Consider the following 19729-nt stretch of genomic DNA (forward strand, 5'->3'; position numbering starts at 1 on the left):
ACCAATTGTCGTTCCTGAGTTAGTGTGAACAGCATCAAAAATGTGTTCTTTGAGATTTACAATTGTAGACGGTAAATCACTGTTGCAAATTAAACAGGTAATTCAGTGTATAAGCTGACTACTTCACTAAAGCTATTACAATTGTTAAGGTGTTTATAAAAAAACCTGATATCCACAGTGTTATTAATCCCTGGACTTGTCTTCTTCGTGTTTTATTATCTTAACGGATTAATGACTGACTTACATTTAAAAAAAAAAACAAAAACAACACTAATGCACTTGAAAATACAGAAGGTCCGCAGCCAGGATGTATCATGGTAAAATATGATATACAAACGTTCTTCAGCAAAAGGTATATAAAAATATATGTCGGTGAAAAAGGTAGATCTTTTAATACACGGAAAAAAATGAGCACATAAGGAAAGTCAAAACTGCGGCCAAAGGCTCTACTGGATTGCACACCATGCGTGGTCCCACACGTAACCGACGCCTCCATCATTGACAAGGGAAGCTATCAACTGAGAAAGTTCCTGGAATCTGGGAATACCACGTCAACCCTCAATATGGACAATAACTCTTATCCACTCCCAGGACAATATAGCATTCTTTTTAACAAAAATTGTCAAGTTTATCCATAATTTTATTTTTTTGTATTTTATCACATTATATTTTAGAATTTTTCAGCGTCACTTTATACCGTTTCGCCCGTTGAATACTGTAGTAAAGACAGTCGAAAGCTTGTGTTTTTATCAGTATACTTTAAGCCGGAGAACGCTTTTATATTGAATTCAGTTCTTTGTATTAGAGCAAGAGCTCTTTAATTATAAACTTTTTCTCAAATCGTGACAGACCGAAAATTACTAAGGCTGATCTAATATTTTGAGAGCCGGGTTTCGCACAATTTCGTGAAAAGTTTCCAAACCAAACGGAACTCCAAGGGTGCAGTGGAGAACGTGCTTTCCCGGAAAAGCTCGCTCGGAATTGTCATTTGAGCATTTTCCAGGGCATTTATGTGGAGGCCGGGCGTAGTCTTTCAGAAAAGTCCTTCGGCTTGTTTATTCTCTTTATTTATGACCCGACCTATGATTGCTTTCAAGTCGTCTGTTCCAGTTCGACTTTTAGAAAAAAACAGTTCACAAAATATCGGGTAAGTAATGAGCCAGGGAAGTGCTAGTTTGTCGAAAAAGGCAGACTGCTTGGAACACTGACTGTTTTTTTTTTTTCTAACACGGTAAGTATATAATACAAACTACGTTAGGCAGCGTCCACACAACGCCGGAGAAATTTGAAAACGCAGCTTTATTTCTACGGTTAGGCCTACGTCCACACTAATCCGTCTCGAAAACGGAGCTTTAATTTCGGAAACGTTCTTTACTCCGAACCGGGGAAATTTGAAAACGACGGCTTTTCTTTTTCGTGTGGACGGAAAACATTTGAAAAACGGAGTTTTTCGAAACGATGACGTCATGATAATCACGTGATTTCCTTGACCGAGGTTTCCTCAGACACAAATCCAGAATGACCGGAGATTAATTGTTGCGTTTTTAAATTCCTCTGGCGTAGTGTGGACGGAAAACATTTGATGAGATTTCAGAGTGAAACTTCCGGCCGTTTTCAAATTCCTCTCGCGAAGTGTGGTCGCAGCCCTCGTGTTGCTGATGAAGTGGATGCAAACTACTTTTCCTTCTCTAAAAAAAGATCCGTATTGCTACAGCCTCCAACAGGGATATAATTCATGGTAGGCCACCCATATAGTCTCCCTGCAGTTTGCTTCTATTTACTGCCGTTTGCTTGCGGTTAGCATTTAAATATTGTGTTTAATTGCAGTTGGCATTTATTTACTACTGTTTGCTTGCGGTTAACATTTAATTACTGCTGTTTGCTTGCGGTTAGCATTTAAGGAGTAAAGGGGAAGGCGATTATATGTGGCCTACCGTGAATTATCTGCCCTCCAACAACACACTTCCTTGCATTCTGCAACGATTTTGACACACACTATGGCATGTTCGCATATATTCTTCTCAGAATTCACGAAAATGGCGTCAGAAGCCAACTCGTCCCATTCTCCGCTATTTCTAGGTCGTGGACATAAGAAAGAACAATTTTACAAACTTTGAAAACTCATACAAATTAACGAAAATAGCTAAAACAATAAAACAATTTTTTCGCAGTGGTGATCAGAAGAAAAAGGAAATTTATATTAGCGGAAAAAAATTGGGATTAGTTGCACTTAGGAATTTTTTCATGATACATTCGGTTATTAAACTAAACCGGACATTTTGGGGGCATTTCATTAGGGACATTCTATGTTTTGCTCATTCGATTTTTCAAGTGGCGATACATTAGCACACCAGCTTCAAATACTAGTTTGTAAAATCGGAAGCTTATACAACTTCTTAGTTTGCGAGTTTGACGCCCCCATCCCACCCCAAAAGAGTCGCCACGAAGCACTCATTTATCATGAATTTTATTTGTGTGTTCTTCGTCATTCTCTTGTCAAGAGGGGAGAACTTCCCAGGGCAACGATAACGAAGAGGAATTGAAACAAAAAGAAAACAAGACAAAACAAATAAAGACATATACACGTCCAAGCAAAATACGTTTATTTGATCAACCTTGCGCGCACAAAACAAGCAGAATAAACTATTATGAGATTCACCGAAAAAGCCACGTTTCCGTCCCCTATTTCAGACCGGTCCAAAACTCGATACCCTATCTCAGACTGGATCTTGCTCAGGAAATGCTTTCGTTTGTAAAAACATTTGAAAAGGCCTTTGAATTCCTCGAATTACATCATACTTTGGAAGAACCAAATGAAAACAATAATTATTATGGAAATAGTTTTGCCTACGAATTATACCTAAACGCTCACCACAAACCACACCCTACCTCAGACCAAAACAGCTCAAGTACAGTGAGGTGCCCCTCCCTTTGGCACCATTCGTATCTATATAACTTAATTTATAAAATAACTGAGATTCTACCCGCACCATCATTGGTCGATAGCTGTGTTTAGATGAGAGAATGTAAACACATTTGTGACATCCCACTCTCTGTGTTTCCCGAGAAATATTTTATAAAAGCAATGGAGGACATTTTCAGTGTTTACAAAGCCTCATCAAGACACTCCGGGTCGGGGGAGGGGGGAATTGGGAAATTCTCAAGAGTTATACAAACCTTCGACTGCATCTCAAGTTTGCATAACTGTCTTAGATTATTCATATCCCCCTAATGTTTAGATGGGGCCATGTAAAGTCTTAACACTGAAAAAGTACTCTATTGCTTCAATATAAGGAAATAAAGCACCCTGTTAAAGATGATTTCCAGTCCATACTGCACAGTCTCAGCACCATAATGTTTTTGTGTCTCACTCAATCAAATGCGAATCGATATAATTTGTTGCGAACCACATACCTTTTCTTTGAGGCCTTTCAAATTCTTTTTCCAACAGCTTCATTGACTTTTACAGCTGCAAAGTTGTTCCATGAAGTGAGAGGAGAAAGAACGAAGCATAAAGCTTCGCATCCATTATGGCGGTTGACATGAACCTTTGAAATATTCACTTCACCCAAGTAGTTACAAAATGCTACATTTTGTGAAGTCTTACATGAAACAAAACAAAAAAGGACAACAAACTCTTGAGAGTGCACAGTACGGACTGGAAATCATCTTTAATGGCTAAATACCAACATTTTGTCAATCATATGACAGAAATGTAGAATGGTTATCAAGATAATCATACTTTTTGAGCGAGAATTTAGATGCCTTATCCATTCAAAAGTTTTACTACGCTTTAAATGCTTTCAGGACTCCAAAATGAAGCATGGCATATTCTTATAGTATAAAAAATTTTTTCAGATACAAACCAAAATATTTCCACTGCTTTTTCAAACTCTCAGGGAGAACATTGAATTAGCACACATTAATCTTATCCCCCCACATATAAATACTTTTCTTCATAAGAATGGGTAATTATGATACCAACAATTATTTATAAGTTATGTTACTACCAAGTTCTTTTGCAATTGTGATATTTAAACAGAAATAAATATAAATATTAAATGGCAATGCCCTGCATTATTTCTATGCGTGCGATGATTATCAAGTCTATATAATTATGGAACTGACTATCAAGTCTATGGGACGTACTGTTACCATAGCCAAGTGTGCAATCAAGTAAAATAAACTATGACTGTCTATTTAACAAATTGATGTCAGTTTTTCATATGTCTGTCCTGTTATTGATCATGAATTTCGTCCTAACATTGTCAAAGTAGCTGTGGATCCATGAGGCAATTGTCAGTAACAAGACAGACACATTAAAAACTGACTTCAATTTGTTTTTTACACTAACAGTTTGCTCTCACTCTTTGACACATCGCATAAATTATAAATTTATGTGTCTGTCTGCTTATTGACAATAAAAATTAGCCAATGAGCACGCGAGAAATTCTGCAGTTATCATAAAAATGACTATGTCTATGAAGCAGATGCTCTCTCTCTATAAGACAGTCTCCACTCCTATCAAAAAGGCTTGGAATATAAGTAAATTAATAGCGCAGGGTTGTTATAAAGTTTCCACGTAGGTGGCAAATATTGTTGGAGTTGGCTGATTTTGCTGCAAATAGCTGAGAGTAGATAGTCGTGAAAGTACAGTAGATGGTGATTTCGCCAGCTGCGGCTACTCTTGATGACCCTGTTATGGGCATAACAGCATTTTTACTGTAATGACTGAACATGGATGGCTAATATGTGACTACCTTACAATTTTGTCAAGGAAAAAGTCACTCTTATAGTAAAGAGAAAAAGTTGGCTAGATGCCAAATAGAGTTCGTTGGAAAGCCACGGTGGATGCCCTATGCTCCCCTGAGGAGTGAAGATGGCAAAGAGAAGAAGTTGCAGTAACCCTGTAGTGATGCCCTGTTAGGGTAAAGTTTTGGCAAGGAACATGGTGTTGAGGCAGCGACATGGAGGGCATTGACTCAACAACAAATGACATCACTTGTGTTGAATTTCCATCAGCAATGTTAAAGGAGCCCAGTCACAGTATTTTGAGTTATTTTGGCCACATAGAAAATTACCTTTAAATTAAAGGAAACCTGAAAATAATAGTTAACTACAATAGAAAAGCACATACAAGATACTAACAAATCATAAAGGAACGAGGATGGTCGAGGAAGGAGAAGATTGGCGTGGATTACAAACGGAAAAATTGAAAACTTTAGGCTAAACTTTTCAAGATGCACAAACCATGCCATAGCTCCTCAAAGATCTGTGTTAATTGTGGCATGACAAGGTTTCAAATCAATTCTGGAACATGCACAATCCCACTGGTAAACAGGGCCTCTATAACAGTATGTTAAAGAACCTGTCTCAACTAAAATATACTCTTGCTGGCTGATAGAAAATGAAGTCTACTGCAAACAATCACTAAAATACAGTATTGTGAATTTTCATCAGTATTTTAACAAATGAATTGTTTCATTTCCAATAAAGCTACAACCTTCCCACTCCCAAACAACCACCTTTAACAATTACTGTAATTAATATTATTTATGTTAGCTAAATAGACAAAGTTAACTTTAGAAAAGTTTACTCTGACTATTAATTTATACCACCTTGGAACTATCCAAGTCATTTTTTCCATAAAACTGCTCAATAACCTCAATATTTGCAGCCAAAAGATCAACACATTCTTTCATTTCTTTTAAGACCGTTTCTTCATCGACTTTTCCACGACCAAGGCTGGTGATAAAGTCCTTGCGATATGGGACAGCCTTCATGGCAAGCTAGACAAAAACAAAATTAACACAATCTTTGTCAGTAAAAAACTCACCCTTAATCATATGCTAATGTTTCAGACTGGACTGATTATTTTGTGTGTGTTCTTCAGATATTTGAAGGGATGCGTGGAGAAAAGCCCTAGGTGACTCTTGATCTCATACTGAGTTCTCCTTTTTCATAGAAGAAAGCAAAAAGCAATTTGCAAGGAGAATCTGGCAGTCTATCTGATGTCACTTAGGTTCTTTTTCCATTCACCCCTTCATTTGTATGCATGCCGTAAACTTCTGCTTATAAGACCTGGACTTATACAATTTTGTAAAGGTTTTTAGATGGGCTTATAAATGCAGGGGCTTATATCCGATCGGGCTTATAACCAGAATAAAATAAAACATTTTGAAACGAGCTATAGCTGCACATGTTGATCAAAATAGGTCTTTTTTCATTTATTTGTAATAAAGTTTTAAAACATCATAATAAAACAAATTCAAAACAAGGAAAGCTAGAGGGGGGCTTATAACCGGATGTATTTTTGGTTTACAGGTGCATGTAGCTGGGCCTATAATGGGAAGGGCTTACAAGCAGCAGTTTACAGTACTTCAAAGACTGTCATCTAGTTGTCATATAACAAGTACAATCTGGAGTGCATACCAGATCTATCAACCGAGCAGGGTAGACACAAACTATGGCATTGTGAGCAATATCCATCTAAAGAGTATCTAAGCAAATGTTGAATTTGTTAAGTACAAATATACATAGCAGCTCAAAATTAATCAATAGTTGTTGTTACAAGGGAGAGGTGGGAGGAAGGAGTGTGATGGGGCAAGGTTAATGGCCCCACTCACTAAGCTGGCAATAAATTGGGTCTTGCTATGGTCAACTATATTATGAGGCTAGCTAGAGATATCAAATGCTGTTAAGGTTCACAGGGAAGTAGAACTTACTGAAAAAATTCCTTGCACCATCCAGCCGTGAAATCTCTTTAGTGAACCCTCATAGGCCTTCTTGGCACATTTTACGAGATCAGGCTCTCCTGTGAGAACATCCTGGAGAAAAATGATGATAAATTGCATTGCCCTGAGGGATGAAGAGGTAACAAAATAAAATTGAGACCAAATGGCAAATTTAACAAAGAGGCAATAATTCTGTCAGCAGATGACACATTTGGGAGCATACGAGTCTGCATACGAGCCAAGTGGCCTATCAAGGTGGAGCTTATCCTGGTTTCTGTAGCACGAAGCAACTAGGGGTATGCAACTAACCTTTTCAACCAAAGCAAGGCATCAGTAGCAGAGTTCTTTGCTGTAGTCGTCTTTTCCTCTATTTCACTTTCTACAATACCTTGTAGAGTTTTATATTTTTCTGGATCTTGGCCAAATTTTTCTCGGAGTTTCTGTAAAGAAAAGCATTATCTAATGAGTAGATTTCAGTGCTTGGCATGATATGAAAGAAAAAATCTTTTGTTGGTACTCCTTATAAATTTTCCAACCGGCAGGATCTGATGTGGGAAATGTAGTGGCATGAAATGCTGGCATTATTAAACACTCAACATTAAAGAAAACTATGGGATCTTACGCTGAATCAGCATAGTACTATACTAACTAGTTCTAAACTAACTAGTAAGTTTGAAACTTCGCTATTACACAGATGGCTACATTTTACCACAGAGATAGCTCTCTCTTCCACCACAGTCATTAATATTACACTAGAAGTTTTTTCTTGATCTGTCACGATCTGTAACAAACCACTGAAAGATGTTGTGGTACCAGGTTTGCATTCTTTTGCTGGTTGTTGCTTTGCAATAGTTTTTAACATTTTTTAAAATTTTCCCTGCAATTCCTTTCAGAGCTGAACAGGTTGGCATTACCTGGTTTTTACCAATCTTGGTGATAATGTAACAGATCTCCTTGAACATACATATGAGCTCTCCCAATACATGTATGAGCTCTGTCACCCTCTAATCCTTCCAGAAAAATATGTGAATAAAATATAAAGTCCTATATGGAAATTCAAAACAGTTCTGTGAAATTCACACAAATTTTGATTCTGGTAAATAACAAATACTTGCTCATTCTCATTTTCATGCGGTACAATGTGAAAACTTTTGAAATAAGATTTAAAATACTGTAAATCCTCGAATTAGTGCCCGGGGTGCTTATTTCAAATTTAAGAGAAGATGGAGGTGCTTATTCAAGGGGGCGCTTATTTAATTTTCCCCAAATCGTGGCCTGACTGGGAGGGGGGTGCTTATTTTAAATTTCAGCCAATAGGAGGGGCGCTTTTTCAAAGGGGGCGCTTATTCAAGGGGGACGCCAAATCGAGGATTTATGGTCCTGGAACTTAGCTGTGGAACTAAAACATAACTGGTGACAAAGCAAACCAATTTTTTTCTACTTCACCATATCATCCAAGTAAAAGATTGGGTTACAGACAAAAACAGCAGCATCACATTACCTTAATGTTACCATTGATGTCTGACTTAACTGGTGCAAAGGCTTTAGGTCCTAAAATATCTGGAAAAGAATGAACAATCAATGTTGAATAAAGCCAATGAACAAGCCTACTTTGAACCCTTCATTCCTATAGTCCAACCTTGCATCTTGAAACAAGATTTTGATAAAGTGTTGGGAATGCTCTAGATCATTTAACTTTCATTTTTCTCCATGGATGTGGATGATTCTCAAGTTAGGCATAGTTCCTAGAAAATGTTGGGTCTCAGAAACATCAGATCCCATCTTAAATCTCTGAGTCTAAATCCATTTATCAGGAATTTTCACAAACACTGATAGACCATATCAGGGCTGTCAATAAGTTTTGTCCCAAATTGGAAAGTAGGCGGTAACCTACTTTTCAAGCACTGAAAGCGCATGCCTCGCTAGGGGAAGGGGGCATGTCCCCTCCCAGAAAATTTTGAAATTTAGATCCTCAGAGATGCATTTTCCAGTCAGCATTTGGTCTCCAACAGAAAATCCTTCCTATATATAATCAGCTTAGTTCTGCTCACTCAGCTGAGAGTGAAAAAATGTACTAAAAGAGGACTGCCTCAATTTCTTTGGCAAGGATGCCATTTTGCCACATATGCATGCCTAGGATCCAGTTCTTTGAAAATGTTCCAAGCATTTCGCGACCATTCAATCTCCTACTGCTTTACTGCTTTCATTGTGCATGAGAAAGGTAAACAAACTTAGAACTGTTGAAATGCATTTTCTCTTTGACTCAGACATTTTAAATGGATGTCTTGCAATATTTTTGTGGGATCTTGTCATTCTTTTATGTTTTTCTCGTCAGATTAATGGTAAAGTGAGCTGGAAGTAGACAGCAGAAGATTGGCCGGTAGCTGGCTGTTTTGGTCGGCTACCGGCTCTTAATGACAGCCCTGTCTTATCCTTATTCTCAGTACTGGACTGGAACTAGCTTGCAACTGAGGCTACTGCAGCAAGTCTTTTTAAATGTAAATTGCATTAACCTATTTTTAACGATATTCTGTTGCATGAGCCTTAATTGCAAGGTAACACCGAAAATACAAATATGGCCCATTGCTTGGTACAGAGAGAGGCTTTGACAATTTGCAAGTGCCCTCAAAGGAGACATGGGGCTGAAAGATGAAGAACAACAACCTCTGTGCCCTGAAATGAGAGAGCCAGGTCATGTGACCAATCTACAAAACTTTTACTATTTTGATTAACCCTTTTCTGTTCATGTCTATTGGCTCACCTCCTATCAGTTGAAAGAAAACTTAAGCTCGCAATCTAATTTTTCAATAAATATCAGGTTAAATTACTCATAAAATAAGACTTGAAGGCAAGCTTGATACTTGATCTATTTTGAAATCAGTACCCAAAAGTAAGTTTTAAATTCCATAAAAAATGATAACCCAACCATAAAAATTATACTGCTTGGAAGGAATATCTATAATTTTATTGATCAAGATTGATTTCCTTTACATAAGCTTGAATAAGTTGCGAAAGCAAAAATTTCGGACAAAGTGCGAGTGTGAAATATTTCTGTCAAATATCATGATCATGGGGAGCTCAGTGCTTAAATCTCAAACTCACTGAATTTCGAACTAAAAATATACTTTAAAAAATCAATTCTAGGAATAGGCAAGACGCGGAAATAAATCATTACTAAAAAATAATGACATACAATTGACACGCAGGCAGTGATGTTTGCTCGGAGACCATAAGATTTGCAAATATGAATGAATTGATGAATTTTAGCTTACAAGAAAGCTTACTCACCGAAAAATGGAACTACTTCACTTGCAGCATCCAAAAATGATTTCGTTTCGATTCTGCCATCCTCTGGAATTGGTAAAAACCTATGTTCTGCCTCAGAAAAGAACGACATAATTTTTTCCGTCCTGAGAGAAAGTTGAATTCACGAAGCGCGCGCCAGCGAAGGATTGTTCGTTACTGGCTAGGGTGGGACCGTGTACGCTGAACACCATTTATTTTCGTTTCTGCTCTTTTGATGAAGCCTATAAATATATGATTGTTTTAAAACTATTCAAATATCAGCCAAGACGCAAGCTGCGTACAAAATAACGCATTTACTTTCACTTTCTTGGCTAATTCCATGAGATATATTTCCCCCACTCCTCCTTACTGAGAATATTTTGTCGTGTCATTCATAAAGACCGGGAAAAGATTTCTGGGAAATGTTTTGTTCAGTTTATATTTTATCATGGCGTCCGAGTTCTCACGTATTCAACTTCGACAAAATGAGGTAAAGGTCACGATCTTCTTCATTTTCTTACAACTTACGTTTTTCCACCAACTTTTCTAACGTTAAGAGATTTTGAGTTAAACGAAATACCATTTTCGTCTTCGAGTTATGACAGAAGTCACGTTTTCATTCACAAACAAAAATGTGTGAATCAATTGTCATAGATTTTAACGTGCTCGCAAGTACTTTTCATTCGAATTAAGGGCTTATTTTGAGGTTTAACTATTTTGTGTCAAAGACAATATTTTTATCATTTGATGATCTTATGTTTACGTAATTTGCAGGAGTTGAATTACTTGGGGATCGTTCATTCTCGAATGTAGTACTTTTGAAAGCGCGCGTGGTGGGGTTATTTTAATTCTTTTTATAAATATTCAGTATTCAGTCATTCAGTTCGACAAGTAGATTAGGCTTTCGAATAAGAGGAGAGCAGACAATCGAAACTGAAAATGTTGTTGTTTTCAACTTCTAAATTAAATTGATCTTACCTTATTAAATAGAAACTAGCCGATTGGCAAACGTGTTGTAGCAATGTAATATGTAACCAGTATTTCCTTGTTACTACAAGCCTAACTGAACATTGTTCTTTCACGCGTAGTAAGGCAGAACGTATACAAGAAGATCCCAAAAATGGGATTTAGTTCTTGTTAATTGTTAACGATATGATGTATTTTTGTTTTGCATTGTTTTGTTTTGTTCAGGTAAACTACGAAACATGAAATTTAACACCCAGTCTAACCAAGATATACCCAAAAATTAACCAGAACAGGAATTTTGGAATTCAGTATAATTTATACGCTGTACATCATCACAAGACCACTTATCCTAATTTAATTTATTCATAAAGTTGGGAATGACACTAAATAATTTTGAAGTTTAGAGCACTTTTAGTAATAAATATTTCACTAATGTAACAGGATTATTTTATTGGACATGTATTCAGGGTACCTTAAAAGTTAAAATTTAAACCCTCATTTTCTTTCAAAACTTCCAAACAAGAAAATTGCTGATGTCATTTTTCAGCTATTGGTTTGGTTCTGTAGTAAGACAAATTTTGCCAGAGCAAGTTTTCTCAGGGTGGGCAAAGTCCAATTGGCCCTTTGCAGCTGGGGTCACGTGACCAAATTTTTCCTATAAAATTTTTATATTATAGGCTTTAACTTAAAGAATGCCAGAAATGGAAAGAGCGCATCGAAAATACCAAAATGGCCAAGTTTGAGGCCCGTGGAATTAAAGAGTAAGTTTATATGACTGTTTGAATTTTCAGAAAATTAAGAGGATTTGTATGGAAAATGTTGCTGGAGAGCAAGGCTTTGCTCTCCAACAACGTTTTCCACACAAATCTTCTTATTCTTTTAAAAATTTGGAGCATCATAAAATCTCCTTCTTTAATGATGGGGGCCTCAAACTTGGCCATTTTGATATTTTCAATGCGCTCTTTCCATTTCTGGCATTCTTTAAGTTGTAGCCCATAATTTTATGAAAAATAGGTCACGTGATGGCTTAGCTGGAAAGGGCGTATTGGCTTTCTTCTTTCCCAATAGTAACAGGTCACAAGTAATAATGACATATTCTATCAGGTAACTCGTTCAATATAGGGTTACTTCTTTACCACACTGACACGCAGGAAATTTGGAGAGTACGAAAGAAGAATATGAGTTGCGAGAGGCGCAACAGAAAGCAACTCTACAGTAGCTTCTTGAGTTCTTCTCTCTAGCTCATTTAGAGCTCTCCCAAGTGCACTTCCCCAAGTGCATCTTAACTCGATGGTGCACCATTAACAACATGAATCAACTGTTTTATAACATTGCCAACAGAAATGAATTTCTCTGTCAAAGCAAAGTTAACTCTGCTCACTCCATGAGCATCTTTCACTGAACCATGCGATTGTGATCCACACTTAAAATGAGTTTGATGGTGTGGTTTTGCTGCCTATGTGACAATAATTATTACTATTTTCCTGCAGGTTCTACTTTTCAAGAATGGTCAACCAATTCTTAGAGTTGAACGAGGGACTACATTGAGTGTCATCAAATTGCTTTATCAAGCTGATCCCAGAAATAAAGGCACAGTTATTGCACTAAGGCCAGATACAGATGACCCTTTACCTTGTGTTTTGACACTCGATCAGTCTCCGCTTGAAGAGGCAAAATATGAAATAATCACTCATGGTGAATACACTTTATCATTTATTTGGTCATGAAACCTTCTAAACAGTAAATCTAGCCTGATGTTTATTTTGATTACAAACTAGTTTGAAAATAACTTGGCTGTCTTGTAGAGATCACTCAAAGCTTGACTTGTTTTTGTTAGGGCATTTACAGAATATAGAGATTAACAACTGTTATCCAACAGTAAAGCTTTCTTAAATGCTCTAGAGGCCAAATGTATCAATAACTTAAGAGCTTGGTGACTGGCTTTTGCTCTGCATGACAGAGTGCATGTTTTGATGCTGACATGTTTGGCATTTGTCCATGGACTAGGATAAACTATCTGAAATTTAAAACTACTGTACTTTTGTACTACTGTACACTGGCTTTTAGTTATTGATACTGTTTTATTGACACCTAAATTAGTCATTGGCAACTTACATTGCTTAGTATCCTGAACTTTGTAAATGAAAATTACAATATTTAGTGAGGAAGCCACATCAGCCTTAGGTGGTTTTCATGCAGGTCCTGTATCCTGGATCTAAACCAATGTTACTTTCACTCCCTAACTAGAACCTTCAAGAAATTCAACTCAACCAGCCACCAGGGAAGCAACAAACAGCACACTATTTTCTGATGGAAAATGTTCAAACTTGACAAGGTTACCCTTTTCAAAAATGCCTGTTGATCCGTCTCAAGGGACATCATTAACTGAAGCACAAGTGGGACAACCTGTCAATCACGGAACACCTCTCACAGTTAGCATCTCGCCCGAAGGTAACACTAAAACCTCTGCAAATAACAGAGATAACAGCAGCAGTTCACTACTGTTAGCTAGAAGGGATGAAAGCCATTTCCCTTCTCGCTCAAGCATTCTTTCCATATCACGTCGCAAGAAGACAGTTCGAAAATCAGTCATTCCTCGAAAGATGTCTCCCAGCTCTAGTCCCGGTCTTGGTCTCAACGGTAAAGTTATACATGGAACGCACCTTCAGCAAGGAGAAGTAGGTCTCCCTGCAAGACACTCGGAAACTGTCGGCTCACCAGGCTTATGTGACAGCACAGAAAACGGAAGCCTGAGGCCCTCTATGGAAGATACTGGAGAGGACATGGAAGTGGTCACCCAACACAGAGAGAACCATGGCAGTGATGCTGTGGCAGCATTTTCAGTAGAGGATTCAATAAGTTATGCTAATTTTCCCACCCTAGAAAGTTCTTCAACAAATGGTTCAAGTCCTGCCATCAGCGAGGGACATCCAGCTCTTATAGACATCCACAGTGACTCAAGGGAGACGAGTGGTGGAGAGAATGACTCAGATACGAACTTTGTTGGTTCAGAGAACAGTCCTCCTCAGAACCATCCAGTTATGGCCCAAGGCTCACATAGAAACAATAGACAAGGTTCAGTTGTAGACAATGAAGAAACACAGTGTTCTCGTACACAAGCACCAATAGTAGTCTTACAGAACACAGTTCAGGTCAAAACAGAACCTAATGAAGTTGTTCCCTTGTCGAACAATCTCTCACCTGAACAAAATAGCAAAGAGTACCATTCACGTTCAGGTGTCAGTTCTGAAAGAGAAGGTAGAGAAGTGATTTCAACTGTGGAGGGATTTTCACTTGGTCAGCAGAATGTCATGCCAACAAGCTCACAAAAAGGCCATGCCAATTCACAGGAAATACATCCGGGCTCCTCTCAGATGCCACGAGTTGTTAATGTTGTTGGTGCTTCTCAGGATCATGATAACCAAATGGAAACTTCTCATCATCTTCACTCTGGTACGCACTACATGGATTTGAAGGAGTATAGCTGTGACATATGTCACAAGCAGTTTGACTCTGCGAACTCTGTACTACGTCATAAACGCTCACACACTGGAGATCGACCCTACATCTGCAAAATTTGTGGATGGGGCTTCAACTTGAGTGGCAACTTAAACCAGCATTTAGCAATTCATCAAAAGGTCAAGCCTTTCAAGTGTGTCTACTGTGGGAAGACTTTTGCACGCTCCAATGTGCTGAAGGCACATGTCCGCTGCCACACTGGCGAGCGACCATTTCAATGCCAACTTTGTGGCAGTAAATTTATCATTGGTCATAATTTAAAGAAGCATATGGTGACACGGCATGGCATTAAGGAAGATGATAAAATGTTCTCACAAAATGATGCCCCCGATGACAATGGAAGGTCCCATGATGATAACATATTCCCACAAAATAATAGCTCTCATGAAAATGGCAGGTATCAACATAACGATAAGGATGAAAATTTAAGTATGTCACAATCATAAATGACTTTTGCTACATAATATATAACTACTATAGTTTGCCCAGGCATGCTTAGCTCAGTAAACAGAACTATTGACAAAAGATTTTTAAACAAAAAATGTGTTGTAAAGGCTCGAGATTAATACCCTGCAGGTAGGTACTAGAAACTTATATTGTACTGTTTTAGGTTTTGGTTATGTTTAGTTTCTACTGTGATCTGCTCAAAAGGTCTCTGGAAAATTATGGAGTTGTACTGCTTTATTGATAAAGCAGAACCAATTAAGACAAACCTATTTAGACTGTAAACTTATTTTAATCCAGAATGTTTACTAGAAAGCTGAAAGGCTCCTTAAACTTCCAAATTTTACAGATTTAATACCACTAGGTAAAATTTCCACAATAATTAAGGTATAATTTTGCCTTAATTTACTGTCAAGTTTATTTTCAGATCTACATTAGCTACATCACAGTAACAGTGAAATAGATATATTGTGACGGTTTAATTTGCATATTAAGAAAATTATTGCATTTAAGCTGAACTTTCTCTAGTCCTTTAACTTCCAAGACTGAAATTACAAATACATTTAATGAAAACATCTTCTGTACCACATGAAAATACCACTCATAAGCCTTCCAGTGAATAGGCCATATTCGTGTCCTCAGTACTGGACTCAACTTGAACTAGTTTGTGATGGAGGCTTACTCAGGGTAGTAGCATTTGCATTTGAAGGGGTACATGGAATAAATCCCCAAGCGACTTTTGGAAAATTTTGAGTTAGTTAAGATTGAAATACCTCCCAGGAATTTTTTATAGTTTACTCTGGTATTCATCATTGTCTTAAAAGAACTAGTAAGAAGAACTAGTTCTTCTTACTAGTTCAAAGTAAAATGGGAAAATTGCTTGAAGGTAATTCAATCCTAGCTAACTCAAAATTTTCCAAAAGTCACTTAGAGCTTTATTCCACAAACCCCTCCATCTGAAAAGTTTCCTTGCATTAGCCTCAGTTGCAAGCTAGTTCCTGTCTAATGCTGCAAATACAAATATGGCCTATAAGTCACAGTAGAATTTCACTTCAAGACCCTAATGGAGTGAAAGTATGTCTAAGACAGGAAGAGGCTCATTTTGAGCCATGCTTAGCGAAATATTTTTCTGAAGTACTCTGTCAATATCATTCGGTGAAAAATACAGTTAATTTAGTAAGGCATAAATAAAGGTGTAATATATATTTTGTGATATTTTTAACTACATGAAGTAAGTTTACTCCTTATCTGTATAGTAATTCTTCTAATTAAAATAATTTTTAAAGAAATTAATAAGCAGGACATTTTCCGTATTATTTAGTATTTATATTTGCTTGAAGTTGAGAACATCACATAGTATTAAATGTAAATTTATTTTATTTTCATGCAACATCAATTTTTTAACTTATTTTTAACAAAAGCAAGCAGTATAAAAGGGCACCTTTCTTGGCAATAGAACATGTGTTATTAATATAAGTCATTATATTACAGGAAACATAAAAATACGGTATTTATCCCAATAACAAGCATTAAATGATCTTTATTGACTCATACTTAGATTAATTGCAGGAGAAGTATTATATTGATTACAGGTTGATTAGAGAAAATAATAAGGAAAGTAATTGAAGCCCAGCTGATAAAGTAACTGCAACATTCTTTCAAGTTAGCTCCTGATAACGATTTAGAGTTAGTTTCATTGAAAAAAAAGCAGCAAGGAAGAAAATGGAGAAATAAAATCATAAAAATCTATGCCATTAAGATCAGATATCCAAACACTGTCACAGTCATGATTTCCTTTGTTTAAACTTAATGAATTATTAATGAGTTTTAGAAAGTTGAAGAAGATGTTAAAAGAATGAAAAAACAAAAGCAAAAACAAAACATGTTAATAGAAAGTGAGATGCCTTGGTAAAAGGTGCTATCCCTTTTATACTGCATGATTGCAAGTTTGAATCATTATTAAAATATTCTTTTGTCGTCATTCTTCTTCAGAGTTAATTATTTACTTGGAAAAAATCTAAAGTTGTGGTTTGTATTGAACTTATCTTGGTTGTACTGTTGTTATTAACAATATGCAACAATACTTATACAATACTGATTTTAAAAGTTTTCAAAGAACTCGAGAACCAACAAGATTTAATTTGCAGTACGTAGTAACAAAATTAATAGTATTGATATGGTAAGAAACAGACAAATGTTCAATTTGAATAAAACAAGTGATGTTTTGGAGAAAAAGAGATGCTCTCCCCTGTGGGAACTCTCACCAGCCATAGGTGCCTGATAACGAGTGTTTCAAGGGATGAAGGCTTTTATTTCTCCTAGATGCAAATCCTTACTCAGAACCCAGGATGGGGAGTCCCATATGAAAAGGTCAGGGATGCTTGTTGTCTCACTTAGGGGTATAAATCAAGGGTTCTGGTCTCACTTAGGCTGTTCATGTCGAAACATTTCTATGTTTAGCTCACAGAGTATCTTTAAGGGTGAACTTGGAAAAATAGTAATACAAGGCATGCTCTTTTTTCCATTTTTAGGCTCGATTTCTCCTGGTCTCTCGAGTCTGGTTTACTAGCACAGGCTCCTTTCCTGAACAACAGCCCTTAATTGAGCCTATTCCGTTTTAAGAGGTACCTTTTAGGAGTCAAATAAAGCTCCAGCTGCACCCGGATTGGTCTCTTTTAGGGGTTTAATTCAAATTTTCCGATGAGCCTCCCCGACTTTTTCATGAGAGTCCCCCCCCCCCCCCCTCCCTGGATTTAGAATTATATTTTCAACTACTTTCAACCAGTTGTAGTTTGAACAGGATCATGTTTATTTCATAAATTTTCTTTTAAATTAATTTTTTTGTTACTGAGTGAATACAAGTTAAGTTGGTGTGTTAAGGTTACTTCTCTAAAGCTATTGCTGTAAAAAAAAAAGCTTCTGACACTGTGTATTTATAAGTTGACCCAGAATTCATATACACAACAGATTGCATTATTCTCAAAAATGTCACTATTTTTTCATTGTTCCATACAGTGTCGCTATGCGTTTATGTCCACAAGTTTCAAATATTTTGCTATAATATTTATTGGTCATAGTAAATTCAGGGAAAACATACATGTAGTAAGTTTATCTGAAGTTGTTTTAACAGTAATATAAAAGCTATTAAAAATAGAAAGATTATATTCAACGATGGTTAGCGTTGTTCACTTGTTTTATAGTAAACCCTTTTTCAGCACCCGGGGAGGGGTGGAAAGTGGTGCAGATTATATGGTGGGGGGGGGGGGGTAGGTGTCACTTCTGGGAATTTTTGGTGGGGAACAGGGCTTTAGCCTGTCTATACAACGAAAACCGGCTGTCAAGTATGGGAGAAAACCGTATTCACAAAGGTTGGGGTGCTTTATCTTTGGTATTTTTTTCGCAGAGAAAGTAATTTTTGCTATGTTAGTTATGAAGACCTATGATGCATCGTTTAACTAACAAGATCGAATTTACAAAGAACAGAGAAAGCTTACATTTCCCCATTGTTCATGTATATTTATCACCAGCATGAATAAAATTAAATTAAACAACAGAGTCTCAAAATAGAATTTTCCGCCTTTCTTCAAGTACGTACCCGACTAAAGAGACGCGTACGCTGTCTTCATTTGATAGCATCGTCGCCTTCTCTCGTCCAGACGTCTCAGAGGAGGTTCATTCATCTCGGGAATTCTTGTTCCAAGGTATCGTCAGGAGTTTCTTTTGCTCTTCTAGCAAAAGCCATCGCTAATAGTCTTTTGATTAAACCTGATGTTTTTCTGACTCCTGTTTTCATTCTGTGGACATTCGGGCCTTGGGCGCAACAGGCCAGGAGTTGTCGGTTCCTCGCCTCCTCCTCACCCGGGCCTCCTCTGTCCTTCCCTCCCGTCGACCTCCCGTCCCTCCCGTCCCTGTGTTGTTGAATGTTTATTACCGCAGAAAATAATGATTGTGGGCGCAACACGTTTGTGCCAGATTTCCAACGAGAAAACCCTGTTAACCGTTTACGTTTCATTTTCATTTCATTTCATTTTATTTATTTATTCCATTCTAAAATTACAAAGATAAATATAAAGTAAACAAGTAAGAGGAGAAATGGAAAAGGGCAAAAATATAGCAAGCTAATTAGATGCCCTTGTTTAATTGACAATAATAATTAGGTAAAAAAGTTAACTTAACATAGGAGAGGAAGAGGTATGAATTAATTAATACTGAGCAAAATAATACTGGAAGAGTGCTTTTTAAAAACGTTTTCTAGTCGCTAAGTTACGTATATAGATAAAGGAAGGTCATTCCAATAGTAACATCCAATAACAGTGGGGCAAAATTTCCTTATATTCATTCTGGAGAAACCGGGATTTAAGTGTTGTAGGGATGCACTTCGAGTAACGTAGTTATGTTGCTCAGATACCAGAGATAAGGTGTAATTAGACGGTTTTTCATCAATTAAGTGGTCATATGATAGCTGGCAGGTATATAGTTTAACAATGTCAGGAAGCTTAATAAGACCAAGGTTTACATAATGGGGAGTAATATGATCACGAAGTGGCACATTGTTGATTATTCTAATAGCTTTGTTTTGTAGTCTCACCAATTGTGACAATGGAGCCTCGTAATTATTACCCCACAGTACGCAACCATAAGTTAAATAGGGATATATAAGTGCATACCTTAATGGTTTAACAACAAAAGTATACAGTGCATAAGTATAAAAATGAAATGAAGGAATTTAAAAAATATATACTCCGTGGGATTACTTTTTTCCTAAAGTGATGTATCAACTG

At 37.0% G+C, this 19729-nt stretch overlaps 2 protein-coding genes across 2 annotated transcripts; one reads left to right on the forward strand and one right to left on the reverse strand.

Moving 5' to 3' along the window:
• Window positions 1-4301: 4301 nt before the first annotated feature.
• Window positions 4302-10381, reverse strand: LOC145462687 (glycolipid transfer protein-like). The gene is made up of 5 exons (XM_081446265.1): window positions 10023-10381; window positions 8236-8294; window positions 7044-7174; window positions 6726-6858; window positions 4302-5789 (listed from the first exon to the last, which is right to left on the reverse strand). The coding sequence occupies exons 1-5, from the start codon at window positions 10129-10131 to the stop codon at window positions 5610-5612; spliced, it is 612 nt and encodes a 203-aa protein (XP_081302391.1). The 5' UTR covers window positions 10132-10381; the 3' UTR covers window positions 4302-5609.
• A 6-nt stretch (window positions 10382-10387) lies between these two features.
• On the forward strand, window positions 10388-18117 carry LOC145462686 (uncharacterized). The gene is made up of 3 exons (XM_081446264.1): window positions 10388-10509; window positions 12476-12680; window positions 13233-18117. The coding sequence occupies exons 1-3, from the start codon at window positions 10468-10470 to the stop codon at window positions 14948-14950; spliced, it is 1965 nt and encodes a 654-aa protein (XP_081302390.1). The 5' UTR covers window positions 10388-10467; the 3' UTR covers window positions 14951-18117.
• The last annotated feature ends 1612 nt before the right edge of the window (window positions 18118-19729 follow it).

The sequence above is a fragment of the Orbicella franksi genome, chromosome 12 (genome assembly GCF_964199315.1).
Source record: "Orbicella franksi chromosome 12, jaOrbFran1.1, whole genome shotgun sequence".
Taxonomy (NCBI): domain Eukaryota; kingdom Metazoa; phylum Cnidaria; class Anthozoa; order Scleractinia; family Merulinidae; genus Orbicella; species Orbicella franksi.

Excerpts from the sequence above, each read along its gene's own strand:
- LOC145462687 (XM_081446265.1), bottom strand. The coding sequence starts at position 10,131 with ATGTCGTTCTTTTCTGAGGCAGAACATAGGTTTTTACCAATTCCAGAG. Across the intron at positions 7,175-8,235 it reads ACATCAATGGTAACATTAAG|AAACTCCGAGAAAAATTTGG; the intron begins GTAATGTGATGC and ends TTTTCTTTACAG. Across the intron at positions 5,790-6,725 it reads TGGTGCAAGGAATTTTTTCA|CTTGCCATGAAGGCTGTCCC; the intron begins GTAAGTTCTACT and ends GTTTTTGTCTAG.
- LOC145462686 (XM_081446264.1), top strand. The coding sequence starts at position 10,468 with ATGGCGTCCGAGTTCTCACGTATTCAACTTCGACAAAATGAG. Across the intron at positions 10,510-12,475 it reads TTCAACTTCGACAAAATGAG|GTTCTACTTTTCAAGAATGG; the intron begins GTAAAGGTCACG and ends ATTTTCCTGCAG. Across the intron at positions 12,681-13,232 it reads ATATGAAATAATCACTCATG|AACCTTCAAGAAATTCAACT; the intron begins GTGAATACACTT and ends CTCCCTAACTAG.